General features: G+C 45.3%; 1 protein-coding gene across 1 annotated transcript in view; it reads left to right on the top strand.

Moving 5' to 3' along the window:
- The window catches only part of NCAPG (non-SMC condensin I complex subunit G), a 43,241-nt gene extending 29,146 nt beyond the window's left edge, over nucleotides 1-14,095 (top strand). The window contains exons 13-21 of the mRNA XM_083161670.1: nucleotides 1,884-2,003; nucleotides 2,812-3,090; nucleotides 4,116-4,297; nucleotides 5,016-5,190; nucleotides 5,975-6,136; nucleotides 6,965-7,091; nucleotides 8,236-8,325; nucleotides 8,440-8,506; nucleotides 13,864-14,095. Coding sequence (XP_083017796.1) covers nucleotides 1,884-2,003; nucleotides 2,812-3,090; nucleotides 4,116-4,297; nucleotides 5,016-5,190; nucleotides 5,975-6,136; nucleotides 6,965-7,091; nucleotides 8,236-8,325; nucleotides 8,440-8,506; nucleotides 13,864-13,984 — 1,323 coding nt within the window. The 3' untranslated portion in view covers nucleotides 13,985-14,095. The remainder of the gene's footprint in view (nucleotides 1-1,883; nucleotides 2,004-2,811; nucleotides 3,091-4,115; nucleotides 4,298-5,015; nucleotides 5,191-5,974; nucleotides 6,137-6,964; nucleotides 7,092-8,235; nucleotides 8,326-8,439; nucleotides 8,507-13,863) is intronic.
- Nucleotides 14,096-15,868: the final 1,773 nt, after the last annotated feature.

Below are 15,868 nucleotides of genomic sequence, written 5' to 3'. Positions count from 1 at the left end.
GTAGTTTTGTACCTAAAGAAATAGTCATTTATGTTAGACCAATAAATATATTTATTAAAACCCAGCATTTGTAGCTCATGTAATATGGACCTGAAGTTGGTGTAGCTTATGGAGCCCCGTGCATTCTTCCCTCGGCACTGCTGTAGCTTCTGCCTACCAATTGCTGTAGTGCCCCAGCAGATGATATCCAGGGATTTGCTGTATTCTAATACAGGCTAGTGGCTCCCAGATAAGGGGTAACCTGAAGGAAATGCAGTATTGGGCTACGTAGAGGGTGAGCCAAAGCCTAAGGTGACCCTAACTGTACCTTGTGGCTTTAGCTTTTGAGGCCACCAATAAGGATCCTGAGCACTAGATAATTCATACCCACATCCATAGAACTCTGTGCAGGGTGTATTACATGGTAACGTTTTGGCAATTGCATTAGTTGAGCATAACTCAGACAACATTACCCTGTGGTTTATTTTCCCCTTTCAAAAGATGAGCCATCAAACCAGCCACTATATCAGGCCCATTAAATCTGGCAAGTTCCAGACCAAGCTACCTTCAGGATTACCATTGTCCCTCCGCCATCTTGGCTCCACCGTGCAAACAAATGTTCTATCTGCTAAGGGGGGAACTTGATCTATACATTCTGTAGCAGACCCTTGATGGCAAGGTAGCTTTTGCATTATATTGCTGTCCCTTATTTTATTTGTCAGCAAGTTCCCTTTTTTCAGCTGCTTGATCTGCCCCAGTTTTCTTTGAGCTGGGGAACGGCTTCTTCTGCTGCGCGGAGATGGGTCAAGACAGGCATGACCAGTTTTTGTATTGGAGTCTGTAAACTTCTAATCCTAGTATTGTGCCGAAGATCCCAAATTAATCAGGACTGGTTAGGGTTTGCCTTGAACATTGTGTTTCCCTTTTACAAAAGGGTGCAGAGTCCCATTTATTTGTCTTCTAGAACAATTGCCTCATTTGCCAGTTGATGTGCAGTCCAATCTGATCTTTTGTAATTGGCTGCTGGTCACAAATGGTGCCAGTCTAAATGGGAGTGTTGTGGTCATTCTCAGCCTGGAGTTAATGGCAAAACAGTAAGCTGGGGTACCTCTTCTCAGCGGTTTAAAGGTATCGAACTCCCCCCCCCCCCCCCCCCCCATGCCACAGTAGGGTAGTAGTGCCATACAGTTCCTTTATCAAGCATCCACAGACAGTAAGCTGGTAGCCATGCCAGAATATCACTGTTCCCCAGCTTTGTTTATCCCATCCATTCATTGATCTCTTGTGTGACCCAGAAAATCAGCCTTGTGGTGGTTTGGCTCCTTTCAATACTTCCATTTGGGGCAAAGGGGCCTGGAACGATAATCTCAAGAACTCAGCCTGCATTCTCCCCCTCTAACCAGAACTGGGCAGCATGGACAATGTAATGGTTAGCATTACTGCCTCACAGCGCTGAGGTCATGGGTTCGATACCCACCATGGTCCTAATTGTGCAGACCAAACATGGACCATGTTTTTACCATGAGTACCCGGATTAAACCCTCGTGTTTGTGTGGGTTTACTCCGGGTACTCCCGTTTCCTCCCACAATCCCAAAATATACTTGTAGGTTAATTGGCTCCTAACAAAACTAACCCTACAATGTCTGTGTACCTGTACATGTGGTAGGAAATATAGATTGTAAGCTCCACTGGGGCAGGGACTGATGTAAATGTTCAAATATTCTCTGTAAAGCGCTGCGTGTGCGCTATAATATAGACTGTTAGTAAATAACTCCATGGCATGTCTCTCATGGATCCACTTTGCTAATGTTACATTAGGTAAAGGTGTTCTCTAGCTTTCTTTGAATGTCAAGTTATTGGTGGTGCTCTGTGATTTGTACATTGCTTTTCTGTTTTGTCATAGGTCCTTCCTGGCATAACGAACGTTCATCCCTCTGTAAGAAACATGGCAGTCTTGTGCATTGGATGCTGCGCCCTACAGAACAAGGACTTTGCCAAACGACACCTAACTTTGCTGTTACAAGTAAGAGATGTGTGGGCAGCGGGTGTATTCAGTCAGGTATTAGACTCCCTTTGCCCCAAAAATAGAATGAGAACTTGAATCGCAAATGACAACATGAAGCATAACTTTCTTTTATTCATAATTGTTGAGCAAGTCTGTGTAGTAAGTGGCTGGTGGTGTAAGTCCACGCGCTCATCAGCACTGCATTATTGGCTGGAGGGGATACGACGGTCTTACAGAATGCACAAAGCAGTGCTAGTCTCACTGCACTGCATCACGCTACCTTGTACTTGCAGACATGTGAGTAGACCGAGCAAAGGCAGTACTATGCAGTGTGTCTTCCTTGCACTGCATGCTCTCTGTATTTCACATTACACACAATACTGTATTCAGCCTGGAAAAGTGATAAGGTGGCCGGTAATAATGTAGCAGCCAATCTTCTCCCAACTGTCAAATTTCAAACCCAGCCTTTAACTTAACAGTTAGGAAAAGATAGACTGCAGCACGCTTAATACATCTACCCCTCATTATGGGGCAGATGTGATAACCCTGGTGAAGGAGATAATGCACCAGCCAATCAGCTGTGTTTGAAAAATGACAGGAGTTGATTGACTGGAGCATTATGTACTTCTACTTTTTTTTCCACTTTATCTCTTTACCAGGCTTAATACATCTGCCCCGGTTACATGTTTGGAGCATAGGGGTGTTTTAATGCTCACAAACCTTTTGCGGCTTCTGTAACAGTTGGTTTTATATTTAGACGTGTTTAGCTTACCTGTGCTATGTATGTTACCCTCACCGTGTCCTGTATTGTGGGATTCTTTCACAGATTGCGCACCTTGATGAGGTGAAGGTAAGAAACAGTGCTCTGAACGCAGTGTTTGATCTTCTCCTGCTGTTTGGGCTCGAAATCTTGAAGTCCAGCAAAGATGGCCCTGAAGCACCTCCAAATAAGCCTAATGAGGACACAGATGACCCATCTGAGAGCACCCCTGAGATGGAACAACCAGACTCGCCAGCCAATAAGACTGATGACGATGAAGTAAAAGCAGAAATGTCAGCCATGAATTCCATCTTGAAGCTGTTCTCCGACTTCCTGGATAGTGAGGTGAGCAGAAATATGTGCGTCACGTTACCTGTCACTAGTGCGCGGCGTATTGCACTTTCGGCGTATTGCGACTTTCTGATTACACATAATGGGGCAGATGTATTAAGCCTGGAGAAGAGATAGAGTTCAGATAAAGTGAAAGGAGATAAAGCACCAGCCAATGAACCCTAGTTTGAGTTTGAAAATTACAGTTTGGAGTTGATTGGCCGGTGCGTTGTCTCCTTTCCCTTTATCTCAACTCTATCTCTTCTCCAGGCTTAATACATCTGCCCCTAGTGAGAGTAGAAATCAATTGCTGTAGTCAGATGTACTGTTAGTGATGAGAACTGTGCTCGCATTTACATTCCTGGTATCTAAAATGGTATTATGCAGCATGTGACCCCCCAGTAATGCACATCTACGTGTCACATTATATATGTTATTATGGATCATCTGAAACTACAGTTGATCTGATCCTTTCACAATAACATATAGATGTTGGATCTGTCATCTAGCAAGATGGGGTGATTCAGGTTGGTTTGAAAAAGCAAACTCCTTCTTTAACAGACAAAACCATGCGGGCTGGAGTTACATGTGCAGAGAGAGTTAGAGTTGGGTGAGTTATTTTGTTTCTGTGCAGGGAAAATACTGGCTGCTTTATTTTTACACTGCAATTTAGATTTTAGTTTGAACACACTCCACCCAAATCTAACTCTCTGCCCATGTTACATCTGCCCCACCTGCCGTGCATATGGTTTTGCCCATTAAAGGAGTTCGCAAACCAACCTGAATTAGGCCCTTTAATGTGTCCTGGACACAATGCTTAAAATATTCTAAATGATATTGGCATATCTGCGCACTTGTCCTGTCAGTCTCCTCCAGTGTTATAGGAGGTGACACTTGGTGATCAAGTTTTTATGGCTTTATATCTAGCAGCTACATCTGTAGTCACTTTCTGGTCATTGTCTCTGAATAATGGTTTCCCAGATCCCATACTTTTGCTTTTTATTTGATCCATTCGACTGTTTTTGTTGTGTTTATCAAAGATTCCAGAAATAAGGACGGAGACCGCCGAAGGATTGGCCAAGCTGATGTTCTCTGGAAGGCTGATCAGTGCCAAACTCCTTTCTCGCCTTGTTCTGCTGTGGTACAATCCGGTGACCGAGGAGGACACAAAGCTGCGGCACTGTCTGGGGGTTTTCTTCCCTATATTTGCTTATTCTAGCCGGTAAGAAATGCAGTTTTGGACTTGTCATTGGAAATATTTTTGGATTTATAATCCCTACATTCTAGATAACATTGTGATGCTAAAATTACTGTGAAGAATAGTGAGGGAGCAGAGGATGGCACCCAGTCAGCGGACTAGGGGAGATAATGGTGTCATCCGATAAAGCGGGAAAGGGAATCAGTACTTTGGGGGGGGGGATGGGGATATTTATTTGTGGAATGTGTTCCGTGTCTTCATGCTGTTCTAGGTTTAGGCAGACTCTGTACTTTCATATGGATTTCCAGACTTTTTTCTGTCTCCAATATAGGTGACTAATGCAGTTTAAAGTCTCTGCTCATACTGTGTTATTCAACTTTTTTGTTTTTCCTTGATATGTTTTGGAACATGGGTTATAATGAGGTTTGGGTTCAGAAATGTTCATACCGTGTAATTATCTTGTCTTCATTCTAGCACCCTGCTCCTTGTAAAATCCTTACAGTTTCTCCTTCCTGCCTGGGGTGTCACAAACCAGACTGTTGTAGAAACACCACAGCAGAGAGTATCTCAACATTGAGGTAGAAACCAGCAGTCAGCGACACCCCAGGCAGAAAGGAGGAACTACAAGGATTTTACAAGGAGCAGAGTGCTAGAATGAACACTAATTATCTAAATGTAAGGACAGGGAATAAATCCTTACTCCATGGCAGCTGTGGTGACCACCTTTTACCTTCTCACGCAGTACAAATCAGGAGTGCTTTGAAGAAGCTTTCTTTCCCACACTTCAAACGCTATTCAATGCTCCAGCCTCCTCCCCTCTTGCCAACGTTGATGTGGCCAATGTTGCGGAGTTACTGGTCGATCTTACCAGACCAAGTGGCTTAAAATTGCAAAAGAAACCATCTCAGGACTGTCAGGTAATTGTATACTTGTTTTACTTATGCAGACAGCTAAAAGAGTCCAGTTCTGTGTAGACCAGTGGTTCCCAAACTGTGCGCCTAGGCTCCCTGGAGTGCCTCGGAACACTTGCAGGGGTGCCTCAGGTTGGTGGTCCAGAACCAATTCCAATTATTTATGATCAATGAAATTAGTGCTTGTGGCGGGATGCGGTTAATTTCCCGGCGGTCGGAATCCCGACACTGGAACCCCGACCGCTGAAATCCCGAAACTTTCTCCCTCCGTGGGTGTCCACGACACCCATAGAGGGAGAATAAAATAGCGTGCCGAGCGTAGCGAGGCACCGGGCCCGCTGCGTGGCGAGCGCAGCGAGCCCGCAAGGTGGGGCGATCCATGTCCCCCCCTTGTCGGGATTTCGGCGGTCGGGATTCCAGTGTCGGGATTCCGACCGCCGGGATCCCGACCGCCGGGAAATCATATCGGATCCCTTGTGGCTTCCAGTTATAAAATATGTGGGTAAACAGAAGTGAATCATGTTCCTCACCACATAACTGGACCTACGGATAAAATTCAATCCCAATATATTTAATTTTATATTTATTTTTGAAATTCTCAGTAACAAACTTTTTGCCTAAGGGTGCCATGATACTGTAGGGTGCCACGATTCAAAGAGTTTGGGAACCACTGGTGTAGACTATAGCTGGTCCTAACCATATTATTTAAAAGGGCGGTAACCCTTCACGGGTGTGTGTAGGTGCAAGCATTGGCGACGTACATGATTTTATTCTTCCTGATTTCTTCCAGGTTGCCACCGTGCACGACAGCTTGGCTTTAAAAATCTGCAATGAAATAATAAAAGACCCCACGTCTCCGGATGTACGCTTGTATGCCAAATCCTTGTGTTCTCTCGAGTTGTCTAAAGATTGTTCAAAGGATCTGCTGCCCATTTTGGATGTCGCTCTAGAGGTAACATTAATTTAGACACGCACGCCATTTAATTTAATTTGATTTAGTAAAAGATGCCTGCCGCAATCCCCAGTGTATTTCATTTTGTCTTAGTACAGCGCTTGTAAGTTCTTATGTATTTCATGGCAACCGTTTCACGAACAATGGATAATGCCAATTTACAGTCTGTGGTGATAAAAAAATATATATATTTTTTTATTTACATTTATTTACACACTTAATTTTTTCCCTGGCTCTTCACTGCCCATACCAGTTTGTGGTGCAAAATTGCCTCGCTAGCTTGAGTCAGCCAAAAAGAGACCAAACAACCATAATATTGTGTGCATCCATAGCTGTATCTACATACTAATTGTACCGTAGCGTATAATTTGCTGTGGTCGCACACAGAATATAGGCATGCTGCATATCATTTGCTTCAGCAGATGCTGCTTGTGCACCCTGTTTGCATTGCAATTGTTTTGCCAATAAAATGCATTTTTTACGTGAAAAGATAGGCATGGCATAGGTACAGTAATATTGGCAAACATATCCACAGCATTTGAAGAAAGTTGTGGGCATATAATCTACCTTTTATAAAAGGCTACCTTTTAGCAAAAAGAAGGGATTTGGCGTCTATGGAATCTCGTTCACCAGAGCAAACAAGCATGTTTCACAATACAGCATAACTTCACCTTCATGTTGGACATCAGCATGGTTTCCGCTGCTGTATTAACTATGATTGCAAGTGGTATAAAGCTCTTCTATAATAAATTATTCGTTCTCCATGTCTGTACAGATGGGGCCCGAGGGTATGTTTTTATTTACTTTTGAACCTTTTATGTTTTATAGGACATTACAGATAAAGTGTGCCAAAGGGCAATAGAGAAAGTCAAGATGCAATTAAACAGTATGGTTCCAAAAGAGAATGACACAAAGACACCCCTGTGTACTGCTAAAGAGCAAGAGGATGGGGAAGGTAACGTACTACATACAGAGTTTACGTTTACAGGGAGGGACAGGGAGTGAATGTGGCGGGGGAATATGTGGGTGTGCATCTGGTGTGTCATTGATGGTCTATTAGTGTGAATAGAATGGGAATTGTTTATTGATATATACTGTACAACTCCTAGGAATAATAATGCTCTCTAATCCAGCTGATCCCACAGGATTACATTTTATAGTATTCCTTCCTAAGTAGGTATTCCTCAGGATCACCTATTCCATACAAAGCACCTTGTTTAGTATTAGCAATTTCAGCTAAAAAGCAAAGGTTCTCAAACTCTGCCATTACAGCCCAGGTTGTATCCTTGATTGAGCTCAGGGGACTCATTGTGTTTGACCACCTCTAGCTTTAAGAGCATACCTTTTTACTTAAACTAGATTTGGTATAGATATTGGCCGTTCACAATGTTGCCATGGTTGTACTTAGCTTGTTGACCTGGATGTTATGTCGGCATGCTGTTTTTTTATTCTCATTCTGATTCTGAAGGTGGCCATACACTACTGCGGGCTTAGCCAATCTGTGTCTCCCCAGCTGTTATGAAACAAGTCCCAGCATGCATTGTCACTGTTTTGCTATTAGGGAAGGCTGTAACTGTGTGGCAATGCATGCAGGGAATACGTAGTTTCACAACGGCTGGGGAGCCACAGGTTGGCCAGGTCTGCAATACTGGGACTCCACACCTCGGAGAAGTCGCATGCGGTCCTGTCCGAATGCCAATGCATACAGGACCACAAATCGGATTAGATGTCAAACACATCCGATTGGGCCACTTTTCATCTCATTTCTTGTCCCGATCCATGAAAACTGGCCAGATTGGATTAGTGTATGGGCAGCTTTACACTAATGAAAAGTAAACTAAATGATCAAGTCAGCATTTTAAGTCTTTCAATATCGACATGAGAAAACAGTGATGCAATTGTATTTTTATTTTTTTGTCTAGCCTGCATGGATAATGCTAATAGTAGACAATGATTTTATCTATAATCAGTCACACAGGCTACATTACTAACTGTGATATACATGCAAGTTACTGTTTGACTATCCACTATTGCTGTTGGCTGCTCAATCCAGTGGTTTCTACAAATTAACTGACACTGCAAATGTTTCCTTACTGTAGGGAAACAAACTGAGGAAAATGATGATGTGTTTGAAGAACAAAATCCTGAGGCATCAAAATTAAAATCTGTAAAAGGGAAATCTACCAAAGGTAGGAAGCTTGTATTATATACCTGATGTGATTGGAGAGGATTGTCAGATGTCTAACTCCTTCTCCCGTATGCTTAGGAGGCACCTGATTCTAGTTTGTCTTTTATCATTGCAGGCCGCAAAAAAGCATCTTCTGCGAGTAGCCGGAAGAAGAGCAGTCAGTCTGCAGATCAGGCAGAAGGGTATGTCACACTATTATCACTCATACAGCAGCAAATAAGGCCAATAGGTTACTAGCGTGTATAGAATCAAGGGACAACAGTGTTATTGTGGCACTTGTTAGGTCTTCGGAGTACAGTTCTGGGCCCCACTACAAAAAAATAAATAAAAAATTATTGAACTGGAGAAGGTTCTGATAAGCGATGAGGTCATGGGTTCAATCCCCACCATGGCTCTAACTGTGCGGAGTTTGTATATTCTCCCCGTGCTTGCGTGGGTTTACTCCAGGTACCCCAGTTTCCTCCCACAATCCAAAACTATACTGGTAGGTTAATTGGCTTCCAACAAAAATTTATAAAAAAAAAAATTAATAAGAAACTCTTATTAATAATAATAAAGGGATGGATAAAATGTTATGAAGACAGATTAGCCAAACTAGGAATGTGTACACTTGAAAAAAGGGCATTTAAGAGGAGACACGCTTAACATGTAAAAATATATTAAGGGGCAATATAAGGAACTATTAAGCACCCTCTTTACCCTAAGGTCTGTGACCAAGTCCAGTTACCAAGAGAGGAGGTTTCCTACTGTTAGTAGGAAGGGGATCTTTACGGTTAGAGCAGTGAAGGTGTGGAACTTGCCGGCAGTGGAGATGGTGATGGCAGATACATTAAATACATTTAAGATCCGATTTGACACCATATCCAAACTAATTATGCTGATGATAGCACTAAAATTACTAATCCTAGGGGAGGAGATCACATCTAGGCTTTAGTCCAATGAGTCTAGCATAACATGTGGAACTTGATGGACAACATCTATTTCTTCTTCTGGTGACATCGGGGTTGTAGGCAAATCCAGAGGACGATGGTACCAATCAGCAAATTTGAGACATTCCAGGATGCATGGCTCCTCTTCCTTATAATCCCGTCTCCATGCCCAGCTCCTAAGTTATTTGTTGGTGCCAGCAGGGTCTGCCTAAGGCAACCGCACAAGCCTTTTATCTTTTTTTTGACTGAAACTTTATATTTCACTAGTGCTTAAAGCTAGAAGGGCTAGCGACGCTGTCAGTCCTAGCGGTGACTACAGCGCAGCAGCTCCATCACCCCTGCTGGCGCCGAAACTCCCCCATGACCTGGGTCAAGCAGTGTACTTGCGGGCAGAGGTGGTGCCCGGTGTCTAGCACCTGCATGAGGCACTTCCCTGGTGGCCATTTGCCACTGATCCTTTTTCGCGGCCCTCAGCTAATGCAGACAGGGACACAGAGAGCCTTATCAGCCACCCGAAGATCCACTGATTCACTGCCAGAAAGCCTGGGCTATTCTTCCCTATTAAATAGAACACAGCCAGTCAAAGTAGCTACGGCAGTTGCAGCACGGAGATCCTTGTGGCTGTGCTCTTGGAAGGCGGAACCCTGACTCTAAGAAAACCTTGGAAGAGCTTCCCTTTTGTTTGGATCCCAACTGGATAAGATTGTGGCTACTATGGTGGCTTGTAAGGTGACTATCCTACTGTCTGCTCCTACACCACGTCCCCATGTTGCCTTCCAGGTTTCGCTTCCAGGCAGAGGTAGGGGGACATCCTTTTTCAAGAACCCAATCCAAGGCTGCCAAGTCCTCCAAACCCAAGGGTAAGCGTCTCTGGGCCACCAGGCGCCCTAAACCAGAGGACAAACTCTCTGCATGATGGGGCAGGCCACCTCCTGGGGCATCCCATGGTGGGAGGCCGCCTGTTGGAGATTTCAGACGGCTGGCTGGAAACCACAACAGACTCATTGTTTCGGGATGTTGTCTCCCAGGGCTACTCCCTTTCCTTCCAGCATCATCCACCAAGCTCTTTTCCAGAAGTTTTTCAAAGGACTTTGAAAAGTTCAGGGCTCTGGAGCGATTCATCCCGAAGCTCCTACAATCCGGAGTCATAGCACCAGTCCCTTCGTCTCAACAAGACTCGGGATTCTACGCCAGCCTCTTTCTAGTCCAGAAACCCAATGGGTCATACCATTCCATTCTCAACTTAAAAGGGCTCAAGTCCCGACGTTCTGAATAGAAAAATTGTGGTCCATTGTCTTGGCCTTACAACTAGGAGACTACATGGCATCCCTGGACATTCAGAATGCGTATATGCACATCCCCATCAGGCCTGAACATCAGCGGTTACTGTGGGTTGCACTGCAGGACCATCACTTTCATGCTCTGCCTTTGGAATTTCTACTGCTGCCCGGGTGGTTACAAAGATCAGGGCAGTGATGGGCAGCACACTTCGCAACCAGGGAGTCGGGTTACTTCCATATCTGGACAACCTGTTGATTCTGGCACAATCTGCAGACATTCTCAAGGACCATCTGACCTTAGTGATGGTGGTCCTAGAATGCCCACGGCTGGATGGTGGCTTATATCAACCACCAGGGTGGCACTTGCAGTCGGGCTGCCATGGCAGATACATCCTGCATTTTTTCAATGGAGAAAAAGATCCCTGCACTCCTTTGAGTATTGCTATTGGACTTCTGCGATGTTACCATGTGGGGACCATGAAACCCAAAGAAGAAAACGGGGTACTTATGTAGTATCTGGGCTGCCGATTTTCTGATTGTATGCCTTACCTTAAGGCATACAATCAGATGCGATTTGACGCGATTTTCGGCAAAATCGCATGCGATGCGATTTTGTATAGGATTCAATGTTAACAAGGTCCTGTTCATTTCCCCACTATCCAAGTGGGCATAGAGTTGATTTTATAAACTGGCAAGTGCACCGAGCCCGAAGCGTGGCGAGCGAACGCAGATTTCTTAAAAAGTATTCTGTGTCCTCTCGCGGGGCTCGCTACAGGTTTATATCCAACTCCATGCCCACTTGGATAGTGGGGAAAGGAAAAGGACCCCTTTTTCCCATTGAATTCTATGTTAAAATGGACTCGGACCATTTTAACATTGAATCCTATGGAAAAATCGGGACCATCGCATACGATTTGGTCGCATGCGATGCTACCGATCCGACCCGATTTCTAAATCAGACGCCCAGATACTACATAAGTACCAAAAACGGGAGTTATGGTAGACTTGCCTTCGGTTAACTCTTTCTCCGGGGTTCATAGGACCAACAGGGCACCCACCATTATACGCCTGAGGTATTCCTTAGTGATTTAAACAACCTTGGTCACTATTTCTTTCACCCTATGTATGAGAGTGCTGGTATGTTCATCATCTGTCTTCTTCCATCTCCGCTTCCTGATATTGGCTAATTAACAAAACTGAGGAGCTGAGCATGGAGGTAGGGTTATATGGTAGAGGAGCAGTGCATCCTGGGATGTCTCAGCTTTGCTTATTGGTGCCACGGTCCTCTGGATCTGCCTACAACCCAATGTCGCCATGTGGGTCCCATGAACTTCGAAGAAAAAGAGTTAACCGAAGTTAATCCTTCTCGTTATTTGACCTTATCTACCTGTTACAATACACACACACACACACACACACACACACACACACACACACACACACACACACACACACACACACACACACACACACACACACACATACATACAACATACATAAACAGTAACAATATTACAGCAGTGTAGTTTCTTCTGTATTTGCCTCTCCTGTATGAAGCCAGCCATCTGCTGCTGCATATACATCAGTAATGAGCAGGTATGTAATGTGCGTCTCTGAGATGTATCCTGTGACAGTATCAAGCTACCAGCCGCCAGTCCATTCCTTCTGATGCAGTATGAACACATGAGCTCACGCCAACCCCTATTGTAATCTCAAAGGCAGCTGGCACAATAAGCCCCTTGGTTTCAGTGCTGTGTGTACTGGTACTTTACTTTTTTTCCCCCTTCTTATTGGTACTTAGTTTCCACCAGCATGCCAGCTGCTGGTATCTGGCGGGCCTGCCTACACGGACGCTCGCAGGTCCATTGCCAATAATGGGGTGCGTGCACCGCATTCGCTGGCAGAGTTGGCGATCGGCGTGCCGGGAGCCACTCCGAGGAGAGCGGCTCCATATCTGTACATTATAGATTGCCCTACAGACTAAGCTCCACCCAGAGGTTAATGACCAACAGCCGCTGGCTCTACACTCAGTCGGGTTCTCCCGCATGTGGGCCCGCAACAGGAGACACTGTCAGCCACCCGCTATTAACCTTGCTTACCCCACAGAGGGAGAGACGCTTATTTTACAGGTCTTAGCAACTGTGGCCATTGTGTTACAATCAGATAGTACTCTGAACTCATTTACTAGTAAGAGGAACCTTCCCACAGTGCTAATCACATATATTTGGGTCTGATAAGGGGTACACTGTGAGAATACTACAAATAAGGAATAGTGGGGCAGATGTATGATCCGTCGTTATGGGGGAGAAGGGGTATCAGCGCACGTTATGTGCACTGATACCGCTTCTCCCCCATGTATGAAGCGGCCGGGATGCGGTAATGGACAGGGGCGCTATGCGCCCCTGTCCATATCGGCGCTGCTATCAAAATGATAGCAGGCCGAATGTATGAACGGTCAGCATCGCTGACCGTTCCGCACGAAGCCGGGTTTGGCTTCGCCAGCATCAGGCTGGCGAAGCCCTATCTAAACAGCAGGGACAGCACTGTCCCTACTGTTAGGTCTGGGGCTGCGCTGGGGATCTCGCGTGAACAGCGAGATCCCGCGCATGCCCAGTGCTGCCGGCCGGGGGACAGGAGATAGCGCATCAGTATTAACTGATGCGCTATCTTCAGAAAGGGACATCGCCGAAGGGGGGAGTTAACGCTCCCCCGCTTCGGCAGACAAGATGTTAATACATCTTGTCGATGTCCCTTCCTGCTTCGCCTCGCTATTGAGGCGAAGCAGGAAGTATCATAGCGGCGCGATAAGCGCTGCTATGATACATCTGCCCCATAGAGATGCTCCACCCAAATCTACATCAGGCAGTTGGAAGGGGTGGCATGTGGGGGAGCTGCATTGAGCAGTGTAGCACTGCTTTTGATCCTTCAGCTTGAAGCAGAAATAGACTTGCCTGACTGAGCCGCGGCTCATTATGAACTCACTGAACTAGGATGTTTAGGCAAGTGTGCTGTCTTTCATGCTCTCACCTTATTCACCCCAAAACGAATAGGGAATTCTCCTTTCCATTTACTATTATAGATATTGAGTGTACACAGTAGACAATATTACAAACTATAACACTTAGAAGGGAAAACATATGAGTTATGAAACCATCATAAAGCAGCATTTCGGATTCTCTAAAGTGGCACGAGCTCGCCAATCCATGTGCTGGTTCTCCAGCTGGGGATGTGACTAATCTTGTAGAGTCACTGGAATGGGGTCCCATCTTCTGTCAGTGCTAAACTGTTGTCCTGATCTTGTGGCATTAACGTGTCCAAATTACATTTCAGGCAAAAAGAGGAGGCGGAGGCTATTCCAGTCTCTACACGGCCGTCGAGAAGAGCTAAAAGCCTGGCTATGGAGAAAACAAAAAAGAATCTCTCCAAGCTTTTGAATGAAGAAGCAAATTAATACAGTATTGTTTGCAATATCAATGATCCATATGGAAGGTCAAATGTGACAGTGACACACTGCAGGGATATTATGTATGTAGTGCACAAATAAAGGGACATGTTCTATCTGCTTTCTGTGTTTGTTCTGCCTTTCAGTCAATTCAACAGACCAGGTTTTTAATACACTGATCATATAGCGGGTTTACTAGTCGCATTGGCACCACAGTATAAGAACAAGGGAACAGAGAAAAGTACAACTAATACAGGTTCCAAATGCTACAGGTGATATAAAACAAGCAAATTGCAGCAGATAAAGTGAGACAGTGGTGACTGACTGAGATGCTTTAGGCCAGGAGTCGCCAACGCCAGTCCTCCAGAACTACCAACAGGTAACTTGTGATTGTGTGAGGAGCCCTGGAAAACGTTAAGTCATTATCTCTACCCAGGGATCTCTTGTAATTTGGCAGTGAGTAAGAATGCAGCTGTGCACCCCCTATTTGGTCTGGAAAACATGAACTGCTGATAGCTCTCAAGGGCTGGAGTTGGCAACCACTGGTTTAGGTCAGTGGTAGCCAACTCCAGTCCTCGAGAGCTACCAACAGTTCACGTTTTCTAGATCACCAAGCCGCTGCACAGGTGCATTCATTACTCACTGACACATTATAAAAGATCTACAGGTGGAGATAATTACTTCACTTGTTTAGGTTGTTACAATACAGTATGTAAGACAGCTGCCTATTTGTGGCCTCCAGTAAGCAAGGTACTGATTCTGGAAGTCCTACAGGACAGTATGCCTTCCGTATTCTGGCGCTGGAATCACAAAATTATGCCCCTTTCAGACCGCACTTTAAAAACGGTATATTGCCGTTTTTTTACCGTTTTAAAACGGTAATGTGTGCGGTCTGAAAGGTGCAGGACCACTTAACCGGTTAGAAAAAACCGTTTTTTCTAACCGGTTAAAATGCAGGGTCCTACCCGTTTCAGAACCGGTATTTTAGGCTCAAAATCGGTTCTGAAACGGTATTTAGGACCCAGCCAATGAGCTGGGTCCTAAATTCAGCACAGTGAATATTTAATGAGCGCTCATTAAGTATTCACAGCACTTTAGCCCCCCCCCCGCGCGCGTGTCGACGCCCCCCGTGTCGACTTACCCCGTGCCGATATCTCCGTTGTGGTTCCCGGCACTGCAGCTCAGTATGCTCGGAAAGCACTTATGAAAAAAGTGTCTTTCAGAAAATGGCTGCCCCCATACGAAAGACAGTTTTTTTAAACAGGGTTTCCTATGGGGCAGCCATTTTCTGGAAGACACTTTTTTCATAAGTGCTTTCCGAGCATACTGAGCTGCAGTGCCGGGATCCACAACGGAGGTACCGGCACGGGGTAAGTCGACACGGGGGGGGGGGCCGACACGGGGGGGGGGGGGGGGAGTTCCGACACGCGCGGGGGGCGTCGACACGCGCGAGGTGGGGGAGCTGCACGGAGGGGAGGGCTGAAGGCTGCACTGGCTTTGACCCTGTATTTGGAAAGTTTCCAAAAACGGGTCTGCCAGTGTCAAAAAATCGGCACTTAAACGGTAATATACCGTTTAAGTGCTGCGGTGTGAAAGGGGTTTTATCTGGCAGACCCGTTTTTGGAAACGTTTCCAAATACAGGGTCAAAGCCAGATATGCGGTCTGAAAGCAGCATTACTGGGAATGGCAGCAAGTAAGCCACAAAAGTGTGTGTGTGTGTCAGGATAATGCAGTCCTATTCCAGACAAACCAGCTGGATTGTTTCTCTACACTCCCATCAGCATTAAGCTCATGCTTAGAAGTATGCAGCAAATAACAATGCCAACCAGGTGCTGGAGTGTATGTGTAATCGGAACATATAGCACAAAATGGAAGGTACCATACTGAAAGAC

The sequence above is a fragment of the Crinia signifera genome, chromosome 1 (genome assembly GCF_055691185.1).
Source record: "Crinia signifera chromosome 1, ASM5569118v1, whole genome shotgun sequence".
NCBI lineage: Eukaryota > Metazoa > Chordata > Amphibia > Anura > Myobatrachidae > Crinia > Crinia signifera.
Note: the sequence above shows the minus strand (reverse complement) of the source record. Positions and strands in the feature narration are given on the sequence as shown.